The 27987-nt window shown below is 41.8% G+C and overlaps 1 protein-coding gene across 2 annotated transcripts; it reads left to right on the top strand.

The window, feature by feature from the left end:
* The first annotated feature begins 51 nt into the window (after positions 1 to 51).
* On the top strand, positions 52 to 27675 carry kcnn1a (potassium intermediate/small conductance calcium-activated channel, subfamily N, member 1a). 2 transcript variants are annotated; one of them, XM_073490613.1, is made up of 9 exons: positions 52 to 435; positions 4130 to 4225; positions 5212 to 5630; positions 19328 to 19469; positions 19932 to 20042; positions 20871 to 20998; positions 22866 to 22874; positions 24947 to 25016; positions 27370 to 27675. In XM_073490613.1, the coding sequence occupies exons 1-9, from the start codon at positions 52 to 54 to the stop codon at positions 27673 to 27675; spliced, it is 1665 nt and encodes a 554-aa protein (XP_073346714.1). The 2 variants fall into 2 exon arrangements, with proteins under 2 accessions (XP_073346714.1, XP_073346713.1); XM_073490612.1 differs by lacking the exon at positions 22866 to 22874.
* The last annotated feature ends 312 nt before the right edge of the window (positions 27676 to 27987 follow it).

The following is a 27987-nucleotide window of genomic DNA, read 5'->3' as shown; positions in this document are numbered from 1 at the left end:
GGATCCAAGCCCTCCCTCTCCGAGAGCAGCGGCCGACTCCCTCAGATAGCCATGAACACCTGCAAGTACAATGGCGGAGTGGTGAGACCACTAGTGGGCAGCCTGGCGTCCTCGTCGCGCCGCAACCTCGCGGAGCTCGACTCGGAGACGCAGCCCTTGCAGACGCTGCACAGCTCTGGCCTGGAGGTGGTGGTGTCGAAGGGCAACGGCGGCGAAGACCCCAGCAAGGCGTCCAACGAGAGCTTGGTCAGGGAGGGCAGCGGGCGTGGCAGGGCGCCGCAGAAGAAGAACAGGGACATTGGCTACAAGCTCGGCCACCGGAGGGCGCTGTTTGAGAAGCGGAAGCGGCTCAGCGACTACGCACTCATCTTCGGGATGTTTGGGATTGTTGTCATGGTGACAGAGACGGAGCTGTCATGGGGGGTTTACACTAAGGTAGGTTGTGCATGTGTGTGATGCATGAGTGGGAGCTTTGTGTGTTGTCATTGCTATTGTTAAGTTTTGATTTGTGTGGGGCTGGCAGCTGTCAGATTTATGAAGAGTGATTATTAGCGCAGACACTGACATACTTTATCTAACAAAGGTGATGGGAATATTGCACACATACAAATCAAAAGGAGTGTCATGTGATCTGTACTATGACTAACAGCCTATTGATTGGACTTTTTTATTCAGTGATTTCTCGACTATTGGTCTGCTTTTGTTACTGGTTGTTTTTTTATTTGATATCCATTTTTCATTATTGGCATCGGATCAGAGTCGAGCCAAAGGGGCTGGTTCCACTACAGGTGCCATTGTGGCTATCTGTCAATCCCTGTGAAGACAGCATCTAAAATCACAGCCTCACAGCAGGGGAGGGAGATGGAGAGAGGGATAGTGGAGGACGGGATACGTACATACAGATTCAGACAGAGAGAGAGAGATAAAGACAAGTAGAGATGAAGAGAGAGGTCAACAAGAATAAAAGATAGGAATGACATGCCACATGCTTTAAGCAGCATATTTCACTTTTAGCAGATCAGTAGAGACGGCCCAGGAACGCTTTAGGATCAAGAGGGACTCTTAAGCAAAGACACCTGTCTCAGGGTCATGGTGACCAGGTGACCACCCCTTAACCAGTTATTGTCGCTCCGTATTAGCTCTGCTGTGTCAGGGTATTTTGAGAGTAACATCGTTCGCTCAGTTCACTTAGAGCTGCCTCTAACACCGTATTTACTGGGCTGTTTACCTGAGAGCTGACATTGCAGTGCACTGCAGTATATAATAGGTCACGGTGCCTTTCATCTCTGGAAATAAGACAGTCTCTTTAACAGTACAATCAGTATGTGAGTAAACACTGAACAGGACTGACTACCTTATAGGTAGTTTGGCACGTATAAGCCCATTAACTACAAAGTGTGTATATTTAAACATTATGGATCACTCGGGGCTGACATTCCAGCATTAGCATTCATTTGTATTCATAATTCTTGCATCTTGATGAATATAAGTCAGTATTTACTCCTACTTTAGCTGTGTTTTGGTCTTCACCAACTTGTTAGAGATATAAGATTGTCTTTTGCTTCCTATATGCATCACTATACTCTCTGGCTAGTCATTAACTGTGTCTGTTTACTGGCTTGTTGCTAGCTTTGACATTTCTCTGGCATTGTCCTTAGTTTATTTTCGCTGGGGAGTCATTCAATTTGTCTATTCACTGGCTAGTCATTAACTTTGTTCACTTGCTAGTTGCTAACTTTGTGCCTGTGCCATTTGGTGATGGATTGGTGGTGAACAGTGGGTTTATCAGAGGCTACCTGTTGTAGCTAGAAACTGTGTTTATAAGAATGAAGGACTTAACCAAAGAAAAAAGTTGCGGGCTGTGAAAACAAGAGCTAAAGGGTGCTAAAATGCACAATTAGGTGATTCTCTGAGGGTTCGTCACTGCAAATGACCCTTCTCACCTTTATTTTGCAGCCTTAACATTATTGCAGGCTCCTGTAAGAATCACAACACAAGATTTTGCTTTCATTCTCTACTTTTCAGGCAGCCATTGGTTTCCATTTATTTCACTATGCCATAAAATGGATTTGCAGCGTCCTGAAACCTGCATGTTATAAGTAATCTTACAAGGATGTTCAAAAGAAGAAGGTCTAACAGCAACTGGGACTTGTTTCATAAGACAGAGCTAGTCGCTACTATATCAGTGGGTGGTGGTAATAATTCTCTTCTGTTTGCAAACCAGCAAAGAAAAAGAGTGTGTCATTGTCTTTTCACACATCGTTGCTTGTAGGGAAAGAGGCTTCCAGCGCTTCCTTTTTTGATTGTATAATGTCCTTTAAGGACAAAGTTAAGTTACTGTCACATGGTGATGTAGCTGTGAGAACAGGCTATTTTTAAAACTCTGGTGCTTTCATGGATGCTGGCATCAAAAGTTTGAGAGTCTCCTGCCAAAGTCCTTTAATTCATGATCTATACGCTACTGTCAAAAGTGTTGTACTGTATGTCAGCTGACTGGAACAAATCTCAGATATAGTTAGGCATTAAAGCTTTTGGTACGCTTCGAAAACTCTTCAGCATTAATGTTAAGTACATTTGTAGCCAATGGGCTTAAATGTTCCTTTTGCGAGAGATGGTTTCCAGCGGTGTCTGTCCGAGTTATTACAACCTGCTTTTGATTACACGTAGGTATATGTGAGTGTGGGTCTGTACGATGAAGTAAGTCAGTGCGGTAATCTATAGGATGATTTATGGGGTTTTAAGAAAGTCAATAGGTTTGTCTGTGACTGTTACTGAGTAAGGTTCAGTCCATTCATCAAGCTGACCTCAGCTGAAATGGAAATGACCTCCCATCTCTGAGTGGTACGGTGCCCCTCCTCCTCCATCAGACAGGTAGCATGTGCTGCGGACGGTCCATTTTCCATCTCACGTCACATCACACAGCAGACACGAGAGGCTCAGCCAAGGTTTTCTGAGCCCTGAAGGAGGGAAACACGTTAAGAAGCAGTGAGCACTGGGACTGAAAAATCCTTGAACCTCTGGCAGGTGGATTAATTGGTTTACTCAATGTTATTTCAGCAGGGACTTCTCAAAACAATTCCAGACATTAGAATGTCTTGAGAACATGTCGCCGACCTGAGGGGCAAAGCAATCTAGTTGATAGCTAAAAATACATTCTGTAATATGGACCACCGAAGGACAGAGTAATACTGAGCAGCTCTCACTGTCACCACGCTGACGATTATGAACAATATTTCCACTTGTTGTTTTTGTCATTTGTTGTCGGTGTCGTTATGATAATAACAACCCGAGGATCATTAGCCTGCTGCAGAGCGGCGTTTTTACACCATGGCTGTTAAATTGATTTATCAAATGGCATTTTACCAGCATAGAGGGGGGACTTGAGTAGTACAGGTTCTCATTTCCTAGATCTACGGTCGCCATGTACACACACACACACACGCACACACACACACACACACACACACACACACACACACACACACACACACACACACACAGTGCAGCACTAGCATCCAGCTGGCGTATTTATCACCAGTGACGCTCACGGTGTTGGCCCCCCTGCTAATGCTAGCCTTGCCTTTCCTGCACCTACCATTAAATGGAAAGTCCCCCTGTTAGTGCTGGGCTTTGATTAATTGGTAGTTTAGATGGTGGCGAACAGCATCCATAGATAATATCAGGCTGCACCTACACCTGCAGCTGCATTGTTTAGCAACATCCTGACGGCGCCGTTTGTGTGTAAAAACCCCATTATGTGCTCTCAGTTAGACTTTTAAGCTAATAAGTACTGTGTGCGCATGTGTTTGTGTTGCTATATATAGTTCTGTGGGTATATGCTTGTGTGTATGCACGTTTACATGGGGATAATTATAGTTTACATGAATTCTAGCCGTCTTTTTCCAACTACTTCGTTTTACCTCGTTGCTAAGCAGTATCTTACAACTCAGAAGTCATTGACTATCGAGGCTAAATATAGACACTGAAATGATGTCAAATGCATGTCAGTTTGTCTGGTTATTCCTCTTTATACTGTCAGATTGTATATTGTAATAAAGATGTAATAATTGTGTTAAATCAACATGGCTATCTCTAATATATATTTCCTTGTCTTTTTCTCTCATCACAGGAATCTTCATACTCATTTGCACTGAAATGCCTTATCAGCCTTTCCACTGTTATATTGCTTGGTCTTATAATAATGTACCATGCCCGGGAAATCCAGGTGAGTCTACCACAGTAATGTGTTTTTAATTTAATTTAACAAAGCAGATTTTGGTATCAGTGTCATACTTTTATTACTTTTAAGTTATGTACACATGTAGATACAGTGTATCTTGTTCAATAATAAGAATGCTTTAATAATGTTTACACATAATACACAAGTATAACTCTGTTTGTTACGTAGTCAGTGTCAAAAAATATCTTCCAAAAACAAAATGCATGACTGCATTTCTGATATCACGAGTTTCTCTTTGCAACATCTTTTTGCATCTCAGTTTATGTTATTTTTTGTTGTTCTGTTTGACTTAAAGGTGCAGTATGTAGTTCACTGACTGATTTCTCTCATGACTGAATAAACAAACTGACCTTAAAGGACAACACAATTTCATACTGTTTTACTTTGTTTATATGTGGCGGACCCTGCCACCTTTCTAGCTTCAAACAGTGTACTGGGACCTTATTTTCCTCTGAGAACAGCTTGTTAATCAGTGATGGAAAAAATATTTCTGAGTTTGTATTATTACCTCATTATACTGTAAATATTAAAATTCTGATTTTGAATTTCTTCTCCAAAACTGCATAGTGCCCCTTTAAAGAATATCTCACCTTAAGTATTTTGCTTATTGGTTTTGCACCAGACTTACTACGTTTAAATTAAATACATCCAAATCCTTGATGCCACTTTCATGGCTACAACTTTAAATCAAATGAAAACATTTCTTGATATCCTCCCGTCAGTTCATAGAAATTTTACTCTAATTCTGCATGACGTTTTTCAGATCTTGACCAGAATTTCAAGTAAGATCTGTGGGTTTGATTTGAATAATATGTTTCTTACAGTCTGTTTTGTTGTTGATAAACACTTTGAAGATGTAGGGAGGTTGAAGATGATGAAAAATAGAGAAAATGCTGACAAAACAACACCAAACTAAAGAAGAAGAAGACAATTCTAAAACGAGATCTTGCTTTCTGTTTGTTTCTCTTCAGCTGTTTATGGTCGACAATGGTGCGGACGATTGGAGGATAGCCATGACGTATGAGCGAATCTTCTTCATCGTGCTGGAGCTGCTGGTGTGTGCCATCCATCCCATCCCGGGCCAGTACGTATTCACCTGGACGGCGCGGCTGGCCTTTACCTACACGCCGTCGGTGGCCGATGCCGACGTGGACATCATCCTCTCCATCCCCATGTTCCTGAGACTCTACCTGATAGGCAGGGTCATGTTGCTCCACAGCAAGCTGTTCACGGACGCTTCCTCTCGCAGCATCGGCGCCCTCAACAAGATCAACTTCAACACACGCTTTGTCATGAAGACCCTCATGACCATCTGTCCAGGAACTGTTCTGCTGGTGTTCAGTATATCCTCCTGGATCATTGCTGCATGGACTGTGCGCGTCTGTGAGAGGTAAACACAGGGTTGTGAATTGTGGATGTTGCTGAGGGGAAAATTGAAAAACAAAATGGCTGCTGCACAATCACGCGTTGTGGATTACACTTCTTTTCCCTCACTCTCTTCGTCTCTGTTTCGTCCCAAGCTTCTTCTCGGTGTTAGCTTGGTTTCAGTCGCTCATCTGCACTGGTCCACAGAGTCATCAGGATAGGTTACATATAAATACTGTACACATGTGTCGAGGATAGTATACTCTGATACGCCCACGTAGTACTCCACTGCCTGAGTGTTTAAAAACACCCTGATATACGTTTCATTAGCTCAGCAATCGCTCCACGACTCCCCACTCCTTGTTTTTATTGCTATTTTAGATGGCTTGTCCATAATTCATGAGTGTCTAATTGTTTGTTTGCTGAGTGGTTTGTTTTGGTAATGCAGAGCAGCCCCCAGGATCCCCTAACCCGTTTTCTCCCCAAAACTGCGCATCGGGCTTCATCTCAAGGGGGCAGCAACGATTCTCACTGAAAATGAAAGAGGCAGGGAGGATTGAAAAGCTTTTTTTTTTTTTCTTTCTCGTTTTGCATTTGCATAGGGAAATGAGACGCTAATGCCAGCTTTGATGTTTCAAAGTCATTTTTGCGTAGTTGGAGTGGAAGGGGGACTTGAGTAGGCTGGGTGGGAGAGCTCTTGTCAGACCCAATGTGATGCTGCACGTGCTGCGCTGTAAAAGTCACGATTCAGCTCAGAAGAAGGCCCTGATTACAGACGCTCAGTGTCCTCCTGCAGCTCACCTCGCCTGCTTTTTTACTAAGTACCTCCCCTCCCCTTCCTCAACCTCTCCTCTTAACTACCCACCCGTGTTAACGCCTGTCACTAACCTCCCCCACTCCCGCACGCCCAACCCTGGATCCTCTGGGACCTTCAGCACCTCCAGCTGTTTGCTGGGGGGGTTTAAACCTCGCAGACCGAACCAGCAATGAAACCTTTGACACCAGCTCCTCTGGAACACAATGAGGTGTAACTGGTGTCACTTCAACTCAATGTGGGCACATGTTCAAATCAACACACCGTCCACTTTGTTTACTATTTGTAATGCCACCACACACTATACACTCTATTTGGGGAGTTCATGGCTCGTTCGCAGCCTTAAAGACGTAAAGTAATTGGCTTTCTTAATGAAACAAGAAGATCGATACCACTCTCATGTCTTTATGGTAAATATGTAGCTGGAACCAGCAGCCGGCTAGCTTAGCTCGGCACAAAGTCATGAAACAGAGGGAAACCGGTTGCCAGGTAACCAGCTGAAGATTCAGGAAGTTACTGGTTTCAGCCCAGAAATAGACGAGCACATAACCCCCTGTAAAACAGTGAGAAGGTGCAATACGTAAGAATATTGGTTTAAAACATTATAAAAATAACTACAATTATCAACATAATGTGAAGAAATCACAGTTTTGATGTTGCGTCAAAGACGTCTTTGTATTGCGTTGCAGAAATACAGCCATTGGACTTGGCATGCTAACCAGTTAGCCCATGGCTTTGTACCTCAAGAGGTGTAAAACCTGCAAAAAAGGTGCAAACAACACAGACGCGTTCCAAGCTCCTGGTCCGGGCAGAGCAGCTTGTAGTTAGCACCTACATTACGTCTGACTAATTGATACAGACCTGGAATTTGTATTGACGACAGTGGTGGCGCTAAATCACACAGAATGCCAATAACATAATGTTGCTTTACAAAAATATGATACAACGTGTTGATTTGTGAGCGTCAAGGGATTTTCTTACCTTTGGACGGAGGTAACTCAGTGTTTCCAGTCATTTTGCTAAGCTAAGCTAACCAGCTCCTGGTGTCAGCTGCAGCGCAGACATGCGATTGGTATCAATCTTCTCTTCTGAGTCGCTGCAAGAAAGAAAATAAGTGGATTTCACAAAATGTTTAAATTTCTTTAAACTGAAGGTTTTGGCTGAACATTGAAATTACTGCTATTATTGGGTGTCTAGTATCCCTTTAAGGCAGGATCCATAAAATTATAGGAGAACAAACCTGAAGAATGGACCTCTGACACTTCACACCCCTGATCCGACAGTTAAAGAGCAGATGAGATGAGAATCTCTAACAGAGTCTTGGTTTTCTCACACACACACACACACACACGACACACACACCTCCCATGAGCAGTGCATGCTGACAGCCCTTTGGTTTCAGTTTAAGAATAACATGTGTGTTCAGATGGGGTTGGATTTGTGTACGGATGTGTGCGGGCATGCACATGTAGGTGTGCGTGTGTGCATGTGCGTGTGTTTGTATAATGTTTTGCTGTACTTTCTATTTCCCCACTATGCTGCTCCATAGGGATACCATGTGAGTCCTCGTTCTCTAGCCGTGGAAACAAAACAACTTATCATTTTTGCACCGAGCTGGCGCCACTGCTGCCCTGAGTGGGGTTGGAGGGTGGGGTGGTAGTGGGGAGAAGGGGCAGCCCCTCTAAAACAATTGACCGATGATCCTTTCCAAACTCAGTGTGGCAAAGGAGGATTAGGTAGGCCCTTTAGTTGGCATGTAAGTGGCACCATCCATCTGCTAAGAAAACAGGCTGTTAGTGGCTTTAGGAGCACAGCAGAGAGCAACGGTGTGAGCAGCACTTTGAAGCAAGCGTCTCTTTGCTAACTATTGTGTGCTAGGCCGGTAGGGGCTGGAGGAGAAGGAGGAGGTGGAGGAGGAGGAGGAGGAGGAGGAGGAGGAGGAAATTTGTGCTAAAATGGAGCAGCTCCTTCAAGTCACCTTCACGAATCGGCCAGAGGGCAATTTGTCTTTCCTCATTTTTTTCTCTCCCTCTCCTTATGCAATTGTTATAGATCCATATTGCACAAAAAGTCTTTTTAGCAGCAACTCCAAAGATTTGTCGAGGAGCAAAAAGCCTCTCTGTTCTTTGTGTTCACACATTATCATCCCATTATGTGTCTCCCTTCACAAAATTAATTGAACAGTGTTGTAATGGTTTTCCACAGACTTTTGTTGCTTCTGCCCCAAAGATTTTTGCTCTCAAGGTGAAGACAGTTTGTCTCCTGCAGCCAAAAGAAGGAGGGAGTGTGCAAGGGCAAGGACGAGTGTCAAAAGCATTTTGTGCACTTCTGGGGTGTGTCTTACTATCTAGCACAGCATGATTTTGATATATATATATATGACTAGTGTTATGTAGTTCAAAGATAGGCAGGTAAATGAGGGCATTGCTTTCCATTGTTGCGCAACACATTGTTCTTAAACTGAGACACTGTGGACGGAGGAGTGTGATCTGTGCTGAATGCAGTGTCTCCAGTTTTTCTGTTTACACCTGTGAACTGAATGTCCTCATCCCCCCCTCGCCCCCTCCTCTGGTAAACATCCAAACAGCATGTGAGTTTTCATGTTTACTTACCGATCCCATCATTTCAAGTAAATAACGACAAAAAAAAAGTGGAACAAAAGAGGCGCTTGTTTCCCAAAGTGCTGTGTGTGACTTTTTCTGTTAAAATGCGCCGTTACACTGTCGTATTGACCACGCTCCTGAGCCAATCAAAGGGCAGTACGGTGTGAGATTGGACGAGCACGGAGTCTACCTGGAAAATGCCTCGGTGGGGGGAATGAAAGACGCACAACCCAGCGGGACAGAGAGGGATGGAGCGAGGGTGGAGTTGAGGAGGAATGCTAATGTTACAGTGGTTGGATTTAACGCTGGTCACTGGCCCCGTCTTTCTTGATACAGTCCATCTTCAGAGCTAACCTAGCTCAACTAAGCTCCTTAACTAAGCTCTTTTGGCTTCTCCCTCACTACCATAAGGCTCCCTCCCTCTCTCTCTTACTCCTGACTGATCCTTTGCAGATCTCCTACTGTACCCATCTAACGTGGCATGCTTTGCAGTTTTCCCTCATCTCTCCCCACTACTGATTCCCTGTCCCAATGCCTCCCCTTATCCATAACAAGCAGGCCTAATCTCTCAGTTACACACTCGCATGCATGCCTTGCCTGCCTCCCTCCCCGGTTTCTCGCTCCTTTTTCCCTCTAACTGTTATCTAATTCTCTTCCTCTCCTGTTCTCTAACTCTGTTATCTGAAACAAAACGCTCTATTTCTAGGTGATGTGAGTGAGACCGCTGTGTCTCACCTCGCTTTCTCCGGCGAGGACCCGTAGGCTACGTGAAAAAAAGAAAAAAAGAAGTCAAGCTCTCAGAAAGTTTAGCTGACTTTCCCTCAGAGCGTAGCGCCGGATTATCAGGCTTGAGTTACTAGTCAGCTACACCTCCACCTCCACCTCCCGAGGTCTGACATCCAGATCGTGTCATCGGTTAGCCACAAGATACAAACAGCGCCAGCCAAGAACAGACTGTCCGAGTGTCTGACCAGAGAAACACACACCGTTGCAACTTGAACTTTCTCACACCAGCCACAGGTTTACATGAAATATTCAGGTCGATTTTACACATTTACAGTTTGCAGGCCACGAGTGCAACCACACGGATCCATCACTGACACAGATTTAACAATGTGAGGCAACAAAAAAATGCCTCCTCGTTCTCCTGACTGAACACCAAGGATCACAAAGTGATCTGTATAGTTTGCTATACATTTTCAATCTAAGAGTTAAATACACCTTTTCCTTAACCTGAATCATTCACTACATTATCTTTAAAATGAGCATCTCTTCCACAAAGACAGATGGATTTTATGCAATTACTTGCAACCTCAAGGACAGGTGGATTCTCTATGCTTTGATGACTTGATCTGATAATTTGTTTCTAAACTATGCATGCTCTGCGGCCATAGTATTGATTGCAGCCTATGGCAAAGTCATATACAAAGCCTGCCAAGCATATTAGCATAAGAAAGAATGTGGAAGTTATAATCAGCCAAGATATGATCTGCACTGAAGATCAGGAGCTGAACCTCTGCTCACAGACAGGTAGAAGTAGCTTAAAGAAGAAGGTTTCAGGCACAGTTACTTTTTCTTTCTGTGGGTTTGTTCTGTCCATTGTCGGCAAAATAGCAGCTGTCAGCTGCGGTATGTCCTACCAGTTTGAGAGAGTCGCTGTAGCTCTTAGAAAGGGATCAGTTTCCTATGAACTAGTCTGATTTTTGGAGTCATTGAGCTCTTATCCATGTCTCACTGCAGGACGGACTTAATGCTGAGTCATGTGCTCTCTGGGTTTCTTTTCATGTGAGATTTGAGCCATGACGGAGAGAAAAAACATGTTTACTTGTGTAGGCGCATATTACCAATCAGAAATGGCAAAACCACAAGTAGCTCTGAGCAGTTAAACTGCAGGAGTATTTGTGAGTACTGCATCCCCTCGTGCTTGGTGAGGTGCACCCGCTTATCTCAAATAAAATCAGTTATCTATTAACATTAGAGCTGTGATAATGCCCAAAATGGACTGAGTTTAAATCAAAAAGGGACCCAAACACAAGACAGGGGGAGGCAGGTAAAAGAACAAATCTGATATCCAATACACAAAATCCTACACGCAAGTTACAGAAGGAGGCCGATGAAAAGCTGGCAATGAAAGGAAACAAAAACAGAGGAAGCAGCCAGAGGCAAAACCAAGAATAAGAAGTACAAAAAAACTAAATACGCACAAACCAAAGAAGCACTGGGAACACAGGCAGGAACACGAGGAACACAGGAGACACAGGACTGACGCAGGTAACACAACAGCCCAACTGGCAAAGAGGAAAGACACAGACGTAAATACACAAGAGAGGGAAGACTAATAAGACACAGGTGAAGTTAATAGGGCATAAGGATAAGGAAAAATGACAAAGGAAGTGGAAAAAAATAAAACAGCAAACCACAAAACTGAAAACCCAATCCATGACACTGACTGCACTGTAGGCGAGCACTGCTTCAATCATGGCAGAACTTTTTGAGCCCAAGCTCAACTCAACCCAGAACAGAACATACACTATCACAATTCAACAAACACTCACATTGCTGAGTAATATAATCCTACTGTTGAATATATAAAACAAACAAGTAGCAGCAAATCACCAGAGTACCTGCTAACTGTAATAACTAGAGCTGCTGTTAGCTAGTTAGCTCAGTTAGCCATGCGGCTATTGGTCCAGACTGGGAGCTGCGAGCACCAGGGGAATGTTGGTGTTTACACTGCTAGCACTGCACCACAGGACAGAGCTAGCTGGTTAGCATGCTAACTTCAGTAGATATCTCTGCAACACAGTTCATAGACGTCAAAACATCAAAACTGTTATTTCTTCACGTTCTTTTGATAATTTTCCAGTAATCTTTGACGTTCTTATTGTAATCTAATTACACAGTTTCTCAAATGTAATCTGGAAGACGAATCCTTAATCAGTTACCTCCTGCTAACAAACTCATCGTGTTTACATGTTGTGATTTAGAGATCAAAAACACAGTCAATAAACCAATATTTTGCTTTTTTTTTTACAAATGGTTTAGGCTGCAGCAAAATCTTTCAAGACTAGTTTTTACCTTTTTAGTCGTGGTTCAGATATTATTAAAGGAGACCTATTATGCTTTTTCATTTTTTCCCTTTCCTTCAGTGTGTTATATATATTCTTGTGCATGTAAAAGTTAAAAAGCCTGCAGTCTGTGCCGAAGAGAGCTCCTCTCTCCCACAGAAAACACTGCTCCTGAACACACCTCGTCAGTAGTCCCACCTTTAATTCTGTGACTTCATGACATCACACTGCGGCACCGTGTCACACATTTGCCTATATTCACTGTAGACGTGAAACTAAATGGAAGCTGAAAACACAACAGAGCCGACCGCAGACATTGTGAACAATGCTGGCTCAGGCGTGTGTAAATTGACCAATCAGAGCAGACTGGGTATTCAGGAGGGGGGGCTTTAAAGAGACAGGAGCTAAAACAGAGCCTCTCAGACCGAGGGGGAATACAGAGCTGCAACACTGGACAGTATGAGAAAACTGGTGTGTTTTTAGAGCATTAAAGCAGGTAAACTTATTCAAGTAGTAACCCAAATTAATTAAGAGCATAATATGTCCCTTTTAAGACACTTGGTGGTTTTGTGTCCTTTTATACATATATATATATATATATATATATATATATATATATATATATATATATATATATATATATGTACATATATATATATATATATATATATATATATATATATATATGTATATATATATATATATATATATATATATATATATATATATATATATATACTCATAACACTTAATTTACTTCCAACACTTTCTAAATCATTGTTGCAACAAACAGCTGATAAGTATCAAATTAGGGAATATGGGCTGATAATATCCTTTCTTATCTCATCTCTACTCTCAGTCGTGTTTTGTCAGCTGTAGGATGAGTTTCTCCTAAACATGTCCGCGTGTCTCAGCATCAATCAGGAGAACAAACTGCTGGAAAATCACCACTTATTCTGACAGAATCAACACCCTGAAACCTTTTTTGCACAGGCATAATGCGGGGCACCTGAACGTGGGAATAGATTAGTAAAACAGTCGGCAATCTCACGGGTTCCAATGAGAAAGCGTTACCTAAAAAGCCAAACTTGGTGTTGTGGGCAGAAGTGCAGGAGATTAGCTGGAGTGCTGAGTACGCTGGGAAGACTGGGAACATGAAAGAAAATGCTGAGGTGTACTTAGCTGGCAGTGGAGGTGGAGTGGTGGCGGTGCTTCAAAGCTCTTCGTGTCCCCTGAAGGTTAGATACCCAGAGTTTGCAGTAGAGTAAACTTAAACACTACTGGGTATGTTATGAATTCCCGTGAGTGTATTATTTCTGCGAGCAAAGTACCTTTTTTTTAAACATTACACGGGGACTGTTGTGATCATTTGTTCCTGCTTGAGCACAGGTTTGGTAACAGGCTCTGCAGGGACTGAGATGCCAGAATTTACTGTTGAGTTTTGTGGAGGTGTCTCTAACCTAATTCAATGACACATCTGTAATAGGACACTCACTATCTGCTAACCCCAGAGACATAACCACACTGCAGCACTGTAACATTAAGATTAAGGGATTTCTGATCAGAGCTTCCTGTCTGGTTGCCTTTGAGATTAAGGAGGACAGAAAAGGTCTGACTTTGAGCAAAAAAAATGTACTTAAGTGCTCAGCTTAAATATGAAAGTTTGCAAGGGGAGTTCCACAAGACTGTGTCAAGGGTTTTACCTTGGCTGATGTGTCTTACTTCATGATTCGTGATAGAGTGACTTGCAGGAAATCTGACTAGTTAAAAGGGTGTACTCTTTTGAAGTTTTCATACAGCATCTTTAAAATGGATGAGATTTGCAAACACACACATTTTATCAGTTTTGGCAACGGAGGCCTGAAGCCTGCCTCGCCGCAAAACCTGCAAGTCAGCAAACCCAAGCAGCTCTTTAGTTTTGGAATCACAACTTGGCCGACAGCAATACATTACGTATAGTTTATTATTACAGTTCGATCATACTGTATTGCCATTTGAGCAAAAAGTAATTTCAACAATTATAAAGTTGTTGTAACAAAGGCTCATTTAGTCCTATTTAATCAGAAGCTGATGTCTGGTTCTGCAGCACAGCGAGCCTCTCTTTGGTTTATATTTTATGTTAATTGGCTAAAGTACAATTCCAACACACCTTGTGGGAATGCTACTGCTCCATGTTTGATTATCGGATGAGGGGGTCACGGTGACATTGAGCCCCTTGACTGGTCGAGTGTGTTTAAGAATTCATTGGCCAGAATTAAAGTCGGGCACAGCGCCAAGAGATGGAGACGGCTGCGGATACTTTCTGTCCTTTGCATTCGTGTTTGAACTGAAGTGAATGGAATAAGATGACTAAACCTTTCTTACAGTTTGATTAGGTTTAAGTGTGCACATTACAGGGAAACCAGGGAAAGAGTAAACATGTATGTAAGAATAGCGGGATCTTAAGTTTGTGTACGTTTTTGTGTCTTACTTCTCAATGCTAAAGTATTAAATGCTAACATCAGTATGCTAACAATCTCACATTTTTTCTCCAAGTAGATGTGTTTTTTTTCCAAGCAAGAAACAGTTTTGTGTAAATTTACAAAAGCTGTCTTATGTCCTCCTACTAAATGCAAAACTACTAAATGCTAACATTAGCACGCTAACAAGGTCACAGTGACAATGATAACATGCTTATGTTTAGCAGGTATACTGTTTATCATGTTCACCATCTTAGTTTAGCGTGTTAGCATGCTAACATTTGCTTATTAGTGATAAACAGAATGTGAAGTTGAGGCTGATGAGAATGTTAGTTTTGTAGATATTTAGTCAGAAACCAAAGTAACAGAAAGCGATAGAGACAATGGAGATGTTCACCTGATGATTCAAAATCAAGACATCACCAAAGTTATATTAGCTCAGACTGCAATAGCTAGATGTTGTAATTCCTTTACAATGTCAAACCATTTTAACAGTATAATGAAAATAACTTTCATCAATTTAGCTCAACTGAACTAAGTTGGATGGTTGTTTATTTTCATTTGTTGAAACTTGGAAAAACATTACGTAATGCACATGCCATAAAAATGCTACAGTCCACTTGGTGTGTGCTGCTGCTTGCTTGCTTGCTTGCTCTGCATATTGGCTGCGCTGTAAAAACACTGTTAGCTTTGCAGTTTTTTAATTAGGTCATCATCACTTTGAGTTTAATCTGCTCATGTTTACTGCAACTATCACACTCCCCGAGGAGCTTCCCAACATATTTGTCCCCAAGTAATCTCAGCCAACGCTCAAATTCATTTATATCAACAAGCTCGCACTTGTTGAAAAAATGTTTTAATTTGTTTTTGTTGATGTGAAACCGAAAATGCAGGAAGTGGGGGAAGAGGGGGAAGTGCTGTTGTAGTACGCAGGCGATATCTGCAGAATGTTAAGCAGTCGCTTTTGAATATGGAGGAAGTTGTTTGCTGCAGCTGCAGCTGCTGACCAGCGGAGGAAAGTAGAAACAGAGGCGATGCTGTGGAAGTTTGATGTGTAGATTTCAGTCTAGGATCGGCAGATTAAAAGACTCTTTCTTCCCGAACAGTTGTTACACAACAATGTGTAATTTAGAAACAGAAAACACGAAAGTAACATTTATATTAAAGGTACTTTAAACAGCTCTCTTATTTGGAAGCACACTGAGCATCATCATCGTCATGGTGGGGTCAGATTTTATGTGTGTGAAGTGATTCACTCCAATATAACGGCTCTTGGAAAAAACAAACATTAAACAAGTAACTTCTGATAAAAATGTGACACTTTCCATAAAAAATCATCTAGATAGAAGCTATTGATTTTACATTTATTATAAATATTCAACTATTGCATGCACAAACACTTTTATTGTTTTTAACTTAGTGGGTATTTTAGAGTTTGTGATCAAACATTTCACATATTCCCGACAGATTTTGTCACCTGTTTTTGTTTGTTTTTGTGTGTATGTATTTGTGTGTGTGTGTGTGTGTGTGTGTGTGTGTGTGTATTTTTGTACTTGTATTTGATACGTAGTGAGGACTGGATCTTTAATCGTCACAGTGAGGACTTCGCGGCCGGTCCTCCCAACTTTAAAGTGCTGTTTGAATGCTAAGACTTGCCTTCAAGGATTCAGTTAGAATTAGGAATAGGTTAGAGTTAGTTTAAGGTTCAGGCATTTAGTTTTGTTGGGTAAGGCTCGGGTAAGTGGGCGGAGAATTCATTATGTCAATAAGGCCCTTGTGTGTGTGTGTGTGTGTGTGTGTGTGTGTGTGTGTGTGTGTGTGTGTGTGTGTGTGTGTGTGTGACTCTATCACATTCGGTCCATTGTTATGATTGTGTTTGTTCAGAGGTTGTGTCGTCAGCGTTGGCAGCTGTATTTTTACTCGTCATGCTGTTTGTATTAAAGGCTCATCTGCACACAGTGACAGTGAGAAATATTAAACCACTGTGAATCATTAGTCGCACACATAAACAGAGAGTATTTTAATAATGGGCAGGGATGACAAGTTCATGCATTAATGATAGCATATTTGGATTATTGTTGACTTGTTTAGTTGCAGATCGAGCCGTCGAGGTGTTGTCTGAATCATGCTGTACTCCCTCCTCTAACCCACCACAGAAGCAAAGTTTCAGAGCTCATTTGGATGTCAATGACAGTATTATTTTATATACAGTGTTGGATAAATAACTTTGCGATATTTGAGTTAAGTGATTTCAGGATAATGCTTTCGCTGCAGAGTGTCTGTCAGGGAGGATTTAACAGTGGGGGATAAAACTGTCCGCTCTAGACATGATATACCTCTTGTCCTGGAATAGGTTGAAAGTGGTGCCAGCTCTTCTCCATGCTATTCCAAAACTTGACACAGTATATTGAGAGCCTTAAAATGCTATTGATCAGCTCCCCGTTCAGCTTCCGTCTCTATTCCCCCGATTGCTGTCTTCTGCTCTTTTTTCAGAATTATTGAAAAATATGTGCGCTGAAAATATATCGCCACATCCACCATTAGAAACACAGATAATAAAACAGGAAGCATTCTCCAAAACATTTTATTGCCCAAAAACAGATGCCTTCTGCATTTTTGTCAAACATATTTATGGGGTATATTTCACAGAGAGAAGTGTAATACTTTATTCAATGTGCCAAAAGGTGCAGCACATTTCTGCCTGCCTTGAAGACATGACTCACTCTCTGCACGCCTTGATGACAAGATGAATGAAATTTACATACTAGTCACTTGTAATTACAATATTTAGCCAGCTGATCAAGTTTAGCCCCCTGGCAGCTATCAAAGGGCAGCTGCTGAAGTGTTGGGATGCAGGTAAAAGAGACAGCGGTGTCAAATTCAATGAGCTTCTTGCTTTGTTACTCATCCGATCCCACCCCAATGTTTGCAAATGAAAGCCCATCCGAGAAGACGCACAATCCCCTCCGACCTGATATAATACTGCAGTATTTGTCAGAGGTGGTTTTCATCTCTAGACGGACGCCAGGTTTTCCCGTCGCTCCCCTGCTCTCAATATACTGGCTTTGAAGCATGCAGGATGCAGACATCTTTTTTATTCCTGCATGGTATTGTACAGACTGCTTCTCTGCATGTCATTTACGAAGCTTGAGTCCCACAGAACGCACACTTTTTGTCACTCTGAGGGGGAAAAAAAGTGCTCATAGTTATTTTCTCCTCTGACTTTGAGCATGATTAGAAACTTGAGAGTGTGAGTTTAAAGAACTGCAGAAAGGCATGATTAGCTGGTTGATGATATTTGATAACAATGGACTGTCTTGGAGGAGAAGGAGGAGCGGGCATTTCTACAGAACCAACACGGGGTTTTTTTCTTTTCTTTTGCCTTAATTTTGAAAGAAAACCTCCAGGAATTCATCATCTGGCCCCCAAGTGTTCCAGTTTGTACTTGTGCACTAATTAGAGGTGATTGTTCTGGCCATTTTGAGTCCACATGCTGGGTCACCGCTGGATAATTTAAAGTTGTTAGCAATTCATGATTGGCCCGGTCCCCTTTAGAAAAGCCTCAACAAAATCCCAGGAAATAAGACTCCAGTCACGTTGTCTTGTCACAAGAACGTTAGCGAGATGTTGTCTCAAAGTGTTTAATGAATATTTGATTTTAACTCCAAAATTAAATCTTATCTGACCTCCTCCTAGACAGCCCATTGGGAATAATGAGGCGAGTTGAATGAGGGTGGGTGTGTGAGGCAGATTCGCCTCTGTGATGGACTTTTGTCTTGCTGCAAAAGGTATGGGAATGTCATCGTCAATCCAGCTTTGTACAGTGTGTTTTTCTTCATAGAAGTATCTTTGTGTATGCACTGTGGGGCCTTTGGACTGACAATTCAAGCATGGCTGTCAGCTATTTTCAGCGAACAACATGTTTGAAGTGATGATTTGCATTGCCAAACCTTTTTTTTTTCGGGGGGGGCGGGGGTGGAGCAGCGTAAACTCTATGGAGGAAAGATTTGCAGCCAACTGTGACCAATAAGCCAATTGTTAGTTTGATTTAATGCAGCTGTGTGTGCATTTCTGGATGCTCTGACATTACATCTGTTGGGTTGTCACATTCAAATCAAGTTTGACCTGCGGTGCTCTTAATCCAGTCACTTACGGCGACATGGCCCCGTCACGTTGTCATTTGAAACATGTCGTCTAAAAATTGTCATTTCTATGCTAATGTGCGACAAGAGTAAGTGATTTGGACTCAAACCCATTTTTTTTTAAGCGCTCCTTCATATCATTCCTCCCACCAAATGGTTAATTTCTATATTGATAGACACCGAACATGCAACACATGTTCGGTGGTTTTGCTCTTTTAGTTTCATCCCATCAATTTCGTTAAAAAAACGATTTTTGTCAGTTTGAGTTTCCTCCCATCAAACATGTTTCTTCATTAAACTCTCTCAGATAGAAATTACTAAAAGACGAAGAATAGAAATTGATTTTATATATATATATATACACTGTACCTTCATTTTTGTTCCTCAGAATGAACTTTGATGCATTTTTTTAGCCACCCTGCCAAACTGGCTTCACAAAACAGGTGTAACACCTTGTGTCATGACTTTTTCCTCCTCCTCCCTCCGCGATCTTCACCACCTCCACCTCCTCCACCCACCCACCCCTGTTTGGTTCACACAGCACCACGTCATTCTCCAGCATGCTCACATTCAAGCAGCTGTGTGCAGCTTTACTGACTGTGTGTATCCCTCTTCTGCTTATCTTCGTCACTTCAGGTATCATGACAAACAGGAAGTGACCAGTAACTTCCTGGGAGCCATGTGGCTCATCTCGATTACCTTCCTCTCCATTGGCTACGGGGACATGGTACCACACACGTACTGTGGGAAAGGCGTGTGTCTGCTTACAGGGATTATGGTGGGTTCCTCTCTTCTTCACTCAGATAAATACATAACATTCTCACAGGACTCTGCCTGGAACAGTTATAAAACTTAACACTCGCTGCCAGCTACACTCTTACCACGACTGAACTGCAACAAGAAAGACACAACTTTGAGCTAACTTTATATATAATTCTACTTGTGTAACTTTCATAGGGTCAATAAATGTGAAGATTTTGAGCACATTGTTTTTCGATGATCCGTAAGAGTCTATGACTGAATCTGTTCATCCAAATGTGCCTTTTTATTGAGCACAGTCCTCTCGTGCGAGCATTTTTTCACGTATCGCTGCACATGTGTTTTGGCCTGTTCCAGCTTCCTTATGACGTGATTTCCAAACAATTTTTTTCAAGGTCTGAAAAATAAATCTAACATATTGTTTTGTTTTTGATGTATTTAGAAAGCTCACTAACAACGTCCTCCTGTCTTTGCACAACAGGGAGCTGGTTGCACTGCGCTGGTGGTTGCAGTGGTAGCCAGGAAGCTGGAGCTGACCAAGGCTGAGAAGCATGTCCACAACTTCATGATGGACACACAACTCTGCAAACGAGTGAGTCACAGCACACTACTGCATTTAGAGTCACTTCAATATTATATTGCTGTTTTGATTTAACATCAAGGGCGGTTTGTAACCACATAAAGGCCTAAAGCGTGGACTAAAACTTGACTTTGCTGCAGGTATATTGGGGTCTAAGCTCCCAGCAACAAGGCCTGAAGAAGTGAAACTAAAAAACAGTAAAATTCCCATTTAAAAGATAAATTGAGAAAGTCTTTTTTTTTCTCATCTCTTATTCAATTGATCTTCTGATGACCTCCAGTTTGAGAGCCACTGGTTTACATGACGTCCTTACAAATGTCCTATGTTGATACTAGTCTTACATAATCAAAATTCATAAATAAACTCTCCCACAGTATCACAAGCATGTTGCATTTTTAAAAGCCTTTACAACTCTCTATATTTTGTATTTAACTTAGTATAACGTAGTACTCAAGTGGTTTTATGCTGTTTCTTCTGATTTTGTTTTATTTTTTATGTTTGACCATTTTTGAATGGAAGCCTGTAACTCTGGTTTAGAAAAGTTTTCTTTCTTACCTGCCAATATTTCACCTTTGTCTGTCATTATATTTCATTAGACAGTATTAATAATATACATAAATACAGGCCGCTGTAGCTGCACATACTGTATGTATCTTACTGTATTTATCTTAGCATCTTCATTTGACATTAAACTGCATTTCCTTGCCTCAGTACTTGAACTCCCTGCAATGACAATAAACATTAATCCAATCTTATCTAATCTTATTAATCATGGATGCGTGATAAACCCCCTGGAGAAGCAGCTGTACGTCTGACGTCTTTCTCAACCTTGTTTCACAGGTAAAGAACACAGCTGCCAATGTACTCAGGGAAACATGGCTCATCTACAAACACACTAAGTTGGTCAAGAAGATAGATCACGCCAAGGTGCGGAAACACCAGCGCAAGTTTCTTCAAGCCATTCACCAGTAAGTCCTGCACGGCGTTTGTTTTGTGTCGTCAAATGTAATTATGATAAAGTGTTTGACAGAAATATGACAGAGTTGTCCAAAACAACAACAACTACCAAGAGGAAACAATAAGCATGCCCAATGAAAAAGTATGTTGTAAATATAGTTTGGTAGCAGTTTTAATTACAGCTTGGTAATAACATGGTAATAGTTTGGTAAATAAGAGCAATAATTAAGTTCCAATTACCATGTAATGACTAAAGTAATACCTATGTATCAGCAATGGGTATATCTGGGTAGTTTTAGACTGAAAACTATGTAATAGTAGTAATAAGGAGCCAAAAAAGGTGAATAATGGTAATAATAAACATGGAATAAAGCTTCCTCTGATCCTTCGTTCACGTTTAAATCAATTGCAGTAACTGCAATTCGAATATCTCTCATAAACAGCGTTTCATTTAAATAACAAACACCAGGTAATGTTGACTGCTTGGCTAATACAGCAATTTGCTAGCTTTTCTTACTCATCGTCTTGGAAAGATTATTAACACAGACATTTTAAAGTAACTCACAATATGAAATGAAATACTGACAAACCTTGTGACCTCATCAGCCAGCTGCCAAACAAGTCAAAATATGACATTTTGACTTTGTTTGGAAGAGTCATTTGTGCACTTTCTCTTTTGTGTGCGTCTTTGGTTTACTACCGGTATCAAAATAAAAGCAGCTACCTTATGAAAACAGCCTTGAACAAATACAGGCAACTGATTATTTAGGTCATTTGAACACCATATTACCATTTTCAGTCCAAATATTGTTAAATATTAATGATATAACCATTTTATTGTTACCAGGTTACAATACTGTTGCCAAAATATTACTGTGCGAATACTAAATAGTTTGCCTTGTTGATATCTTTGACTGTTTCCCCCTGATTACTCTTTGGCCCCTTACTACCACTTTACATATGTCTCAGTTTAATATTACCCAGATATACACAATGTTAATAATGTACCAAGCTATTACCAGGTTATTACTTTGGTAATTACATGCTATGACTTCAAGGTGCAATGTGTAAGAATTTTAGAAAATAATGAAAAAATAACAGTAATGATGTGATGACGTCTATGTGTTGTTTTGCAAAGATATCTAGTGATGTTAGCATGCTAACCTAGCAAGCCTCAGCCCATCCCACTCCAAAGCTCCTAGCGGTATCAACACCAACACTCCCCTGGTCCCTGAGCTCTTAGTGCGGACTGCTAGCTGCACAGCTAACTTAGCTAACTAGCTGATGGCAGCTACAGTAAGCAGCAGTTAGCGGTTACTCTGGTGATACGCTGCCCCCTTTTATGTTTGATTATGAATTCGACAGGTGGCCAATTCTTACATAGTGCACATTTTATCATAACCTCTGTCAGCTGTTACCCACTGTTACCACGTTGTCACTGAGCTGTAATGTTAAGGCCCACCAATATGTCTTATGATGTTCAATACATGTGATTGTCTTAACGGTATTTGTGGTAGAAAATATTACGGCTGTATTATTTATAGTTGTTTTGCTAATAAACTGCTGAATTGTTGTCTTAGCTGAGGTTCATAAGTAGCTTCTGTTACAATTTCCTCTCCTAGAGTACCATTTCCTCTGATTGTTATGCTCAAACACATGTAAGCTCTCTCACATGCACACACACACACATAAGCACACACACACGCTACAATCTAGTGTAATGGTCCTTCCTATTCCCCTCCCCGTCCCCCTCTCCCTCCGACTCCCCTTTGACCCTGTGCTTACAGTGACAAGTGTAATGGTTTCACTCGTTTCGTGAATGTTGTGGGGTTAAAACTCTGTACTGTGTTCTGTCTTTGTTTTGCTCTATCACCGCAGAGCTCAGAAGTAAGTTGAGTCTTCTATGTATCCTCCTCCTACTGTTTCCTCAACATCCTCCTCCTCCTCCTCCTCCTCCTCCTTTCTCCATGTCTGCGTTTGACATGCATGAAAAAAAAAGCGTTTGTTACCAAAAAAAAAAGAAAACATGGAAGAAAAATGCTGGATGCTGAATCGTTTTTGGTTTTTCTTTAACTTCAGTGTTCCATTTACTTCCCTCTCCCTCCCATCCCCCCTTTAAATGGAATGAAACTACAAAAAAAGCATCAACATTTTGTCACAAGTGTCAATAGTGGAGGGTTGTCTGGAGAGAACGTGTGAAAGAAAAAGCATCTTGCACAGAATGAGCTTTGTTAGCCTGGCCAGCGGTTCATAATCATCTACAATGTACTGTATACTGTTGCCCATGATTAATATAGCTGCTCTGGAGGCTATATTAACCTGCATCCACAGATCTCATCCTACACTCCTGATGGTTTTGTGATGACATGAACACACACACACACACACACACACACACACACACACACACACACACACACACACACAGTAATGTACTGTAGTTTTAATGAGGTTGAAATGTTTGCTGTTGTTTTAACATTGATTTTTTTTTTCCTTTCTCACATAAGATCAAAGGCCAAAGCTTGCACATGACATTGATGCACAGAAAGACAGAACACGTAGGTCGTAGGACAAAACTGTGCTCATAATGCGCTACGCTAATAAGTAGCGCTTTTAGCTTTTAGCCCCTATTCTTCGACAGCCATAAGGGATGACAAAGCGGAGCAAACAGACGCACAGGAGCTGAAACGGTTTCCCACAGAGATAGAGCCGTAAGCGAGCAGTCTCACTCTGCTCTGATATACTGATTTGCACATGAATAAATGCCCTTGAATGTCATCCTGTCTCATAATTTGCCGAACAGGGAAATTCTTCCTCTCGCACATCCAGATGATGGCTGTGTGATGCCACCGCTAACAATGACACATTGTTCACATCAGCGTTAACAGTTCTTACAGCGCCATAATGCATTTGATTAGAGATAAAGAGGCACAACGTCAAAGGCATCACAAAACATGTCCGATGTATCATTGCACAAGTTATCTGAAATGTCTATGTTGCCGTATGTTCGGCAGTGTCATTAAGACTTATTTCTGGCAAGCTTCATCTTTTATCTGTGGCATTCACACACACACACACACCCATCAACCCATGTACATACGCGCACACACACACACAACGTTTCATTGTGCACAAAGTCACTCACAGTCACTGCACGCTTACTGAATGACCAGTGTGTATATATGCAGTCCTACCACCGAGCTGTGTGTAGCACTGACAAAGGGCATGTCATCTTTTTCCTTTTATTTACTGTCTTACTTTTGGGGTGGAAATAGACGAGAATGTTTTGATTTCAAATTTTTGGGGGTTTTTTATTGTATGGAAGCATATTGCGTTCTCGCCGGATAACAGCATCATGTTTTGTCATCGTAATAACACGTTTTTCGGCATTATATCGAGATGTTTTTTTCCTCTTATTCAAAAACAAATTATTTTTGGGTCGTAACAAGATCATCTCTCAGTATCAAGTCTGTTTCTCATCAAAGCAAAAATATATTTTTTTAAGAAAAACTTTTATGAGAAAAAGATCTTGTTACAAAGGGATAAAACATGATGAAGACAGTCTTTATTTCTCACAACGAGTGTAGTATGCTTCCACAGTTTTGCATGTTTTGGTTTGCATTGACCAAGACCAGGAATGCTTGTATATATATACATATATATTTCCATATACATGTATACATATAGATATGTAAAGTACATATATTTTCGATGCATGCAGGCTGTCCTCTCTGTTTTCAATGTCATCGGTAAGAGAGCACGCCTGATAAAAAAATGTGTTGTTCCTCCTCCTCTCTCCCTCCTCCTGTCCCTTCATAAACCCAAACAACCTGTCTCTCTCCTGCAAACTCCTCCCCTCTACTCCCTTATTCCCTCCGCCACTCTTCTCCTTGATTCCTCCTCCCCTTTCCTCCTCCCCTCCTCCTCCTCCTGCTCCCACCTCCCTGTGCCTCTACCAGACTGCGCAGTGTGAAGATGGAGCAGAGGAAACTCAATGATCAGGCCAACACCTTGGTGGACCTGGCGAAGGTAAGTGTCTCATCTGATGTCACCTCACACTCAACGTTTTCCCGTCAGATCCCTCAGATTGTTTTGTTTTAACAACCAGCGACTTTACTGTTTTTGATTCTCTGCCTTTAAATATAACTTGCGACCCAAATCCTGTCCTGGGAAGAATATTTGCGTTTCTGGTTCTGATTCTTCATCTTTTCAAACACTTATTTGAACGTTGTTGTTGTTTCTAGACTTTCGACCAACAAGTTGTATCGGACACAGACGATAGATCGATGTTGTAAACACAGCTATTGTCTTACACATACGATATGTAACTTCTGCCACTAGGGGGCTCTATATCAAAACAAAACAAAAGATGTTTGCTGAGTGTTGTGGAGGGCCGGACGGAGCTGCTTACAGCTGGGTAGAGATTCTGGATTAGAGTATAAACACCTGGAGTCACTTCGGATTCTGCTCTGATCCAGAACCGTTTAACGGAAAGCTCAGAGATTACTTTTAAATTTTTGGGATTAAAAAGTGGATTTGTCTTCAGTCCTGTTTATCAACCCGACTGCAGCAGCGAGCCGTGAAACTGACCTCCATTTTTAGGTGTATGTACTGTAATGTTGACTGCCGACTAGAGCTGGAGCAGGAATGTAAACTTTGGGATAATGTAAGTACACACCTCAGTAAACTATATAACAGAGGTTTAATGCAGTATTCCCACATTATATCTTTAAATGTTGGTCAGTTGTCTCATTCTTGGTGGGACCTACATGACATCTATAATCACCAGAGACAATAATGGAAAGAAGTCCAGAACTATCTCTGAGTCTACTGTATACTTTTGTTCTGTGTATTCATATTTGTCGATTAACTAAGATCAAATCAACTTAGACTGAATTCCTTTTTCTCGTAACATCTCACAGCGGTGTAAAAACCACACACTGTAAACACTGTCTGGCTGTATAGGAGGCTGGATGCAGTCACGCCTCGGTAGCCTCTGTCCAGCCAGACCCACCAGTGACCCACCAAAGCCGGGCAGAGAGGGGGTTCAAAGGGAGTTACATGACAGCAGCCTCATTTGATGTGGATGGCATTTGCACTCCAGTGTGTGTTTTAAAAAAGGTTCTGAGGCCAACTCCTTTAATGTGTGTTTACTTGCCCCTTACTCTGCTCAGATCCGTCTTTGTACACCCTACAGTGGTTCAACGGCTCGCAGTTTTCTTTAACCCATACGGAGAAATAGATTTCAGAAAACGTTTCAAAATTTAAAAGGAAATGATGTAGAATACATACATATAAAATTGTTATAGCATGAAGACAATAATTACATGTAGACGCCGCATACATTAACACCGGCCTCAGTGAATCCACTGCGGAACAATAAGTGTCTAAATAATGGAGTAACATTTCATTATATGAATGAGTCGTGTCAGCCGTATACATAAAGCATTAAAGACCTTCTCTGGCTATAAATGGATCGGAGGAGCTGGTTGTGAAATGGTGGGAAGATAAAATCAATGCTGACTTGCTGAAACTATACAGCTCCTCTCCACTGCTGCTTCCTGCCATTATTTCCTTCACTTCAGACCGAGTACGTCAGATTTAGACTGTCTGCTCATGTAATTTATGATGAACTGTTACATTTCCTGGCATTGTATTGTAAGTACTGTGAATGTAATCTGTTGCTTTGGCCTGTATTAGAGGTGTGAAACTTCACCGTGCTCGCGATTCGATTGCGATTCAGCTGTCAACGATTCTTGAAGCATCAGAGAGGCAGCACAAGTTGCATCTTTTCAATTCCAGTATCGGTGTGACTCAACTCAGAACATAAACATTTAAAAAAAAAAAAACATAAATCTGTCTGCAGTGCATTACACGTGTGCTGTCATCTACTAAAATATTATTGTCACATAGCAGCACTTCCTGAATTTAGCAGACATCACAGACATGACTAATCTCCCTCTAAGCTCGCTGTATTCTTTATGGCTGCAGACGTTAGCTTCAGGTGAAAATTGTACACGACTCGTGCGTCTTGTCTAGTTCGTGCTTCCAAGCAAGTTCATAAACTCCGAAATGTGTCCACGTCTGCTTTCAAACTACTGGGTGCATTTTTTATCACTGGCTGCTGATCTCTGCCTCCCTCCATGATATCTCCTAACATCAGCTAATGTTGCGATGTAACTAAAATCAACAGTCAACATTAAGCTCTGCTACTCATTGCAATGCATCTTAGAATCAAGAAATGTCCACACCGGTAGCAGGAAAAATGAAGTTGTAAAAGATGTTTAAATATTTTTCATCTTGTCCCGCCCTCCTCCTCTCCCTTCTCTGTCCACCTCTTCCTGCACCTCCCCGAACACATTTACTTTCTCTCCTTCATTAGACCCAGAATGTGATGTACGACCTGGTGTCAGAGCTGCAGGAGCGCAGTGAGGAGCTGGACAAGCGCATCGGCACATTGGAGGACAAGCTGGACTCGGTGACGGGCAGCCTGCAGGCGCTGCCCTGCCTCATCTCCCAAGCCATAACCCAGCAGCAGCAGGACTTCCTGGACGGCTTTGTTCACCGCTTTCGGCCCGCCTCACTAGCCTCAGAGCGCTCCGAACGCTCCGAGCGATCCTGGACTTCCACCGCCCGAAGGCGGCGCTCTCCCTCCACAGCACCACACACTTCCTCTGATAGCGGATAACCTTGACAAACCTCCTGCAATCACCTTGGAGCCCCACCTTTCCCTAACCGACCCATCCAAAGCTGTCCCTGTCACCGCTGGCGAGTCCATCCCTGGACTAATAATGAACCCATATCTTGACCCCTGACCTGATCCTTGCCCTTATTCTCTCCCTCCCTCCCACCCATTCCCTGCCCTCCCCCCTCCACACCCGACATCAAATCCAAAAACCAATTCCTCTGTGACTGAGCCTCTCAGCACAGGACTGGATCAGAGCTACTCCAAAAGAACAAAGAAAAGCAAACAGACTTAAATCAAGAAAAAAACATAAAT

This window comes from Pagrus major, chromosome 21 (genome assembly GCF_040436345.1).
Source record: "Pagrus major chromosome 21, Pma_NU_1.0".
NCBI lineage: Eukaryota > Metazoa > Chordata > Actinopteri > Spariformes > Sparidae > Pagrus > Pagrus major.
This window is presented reverse-complemented; position numbering and strand designations above follow the sequence as displayed.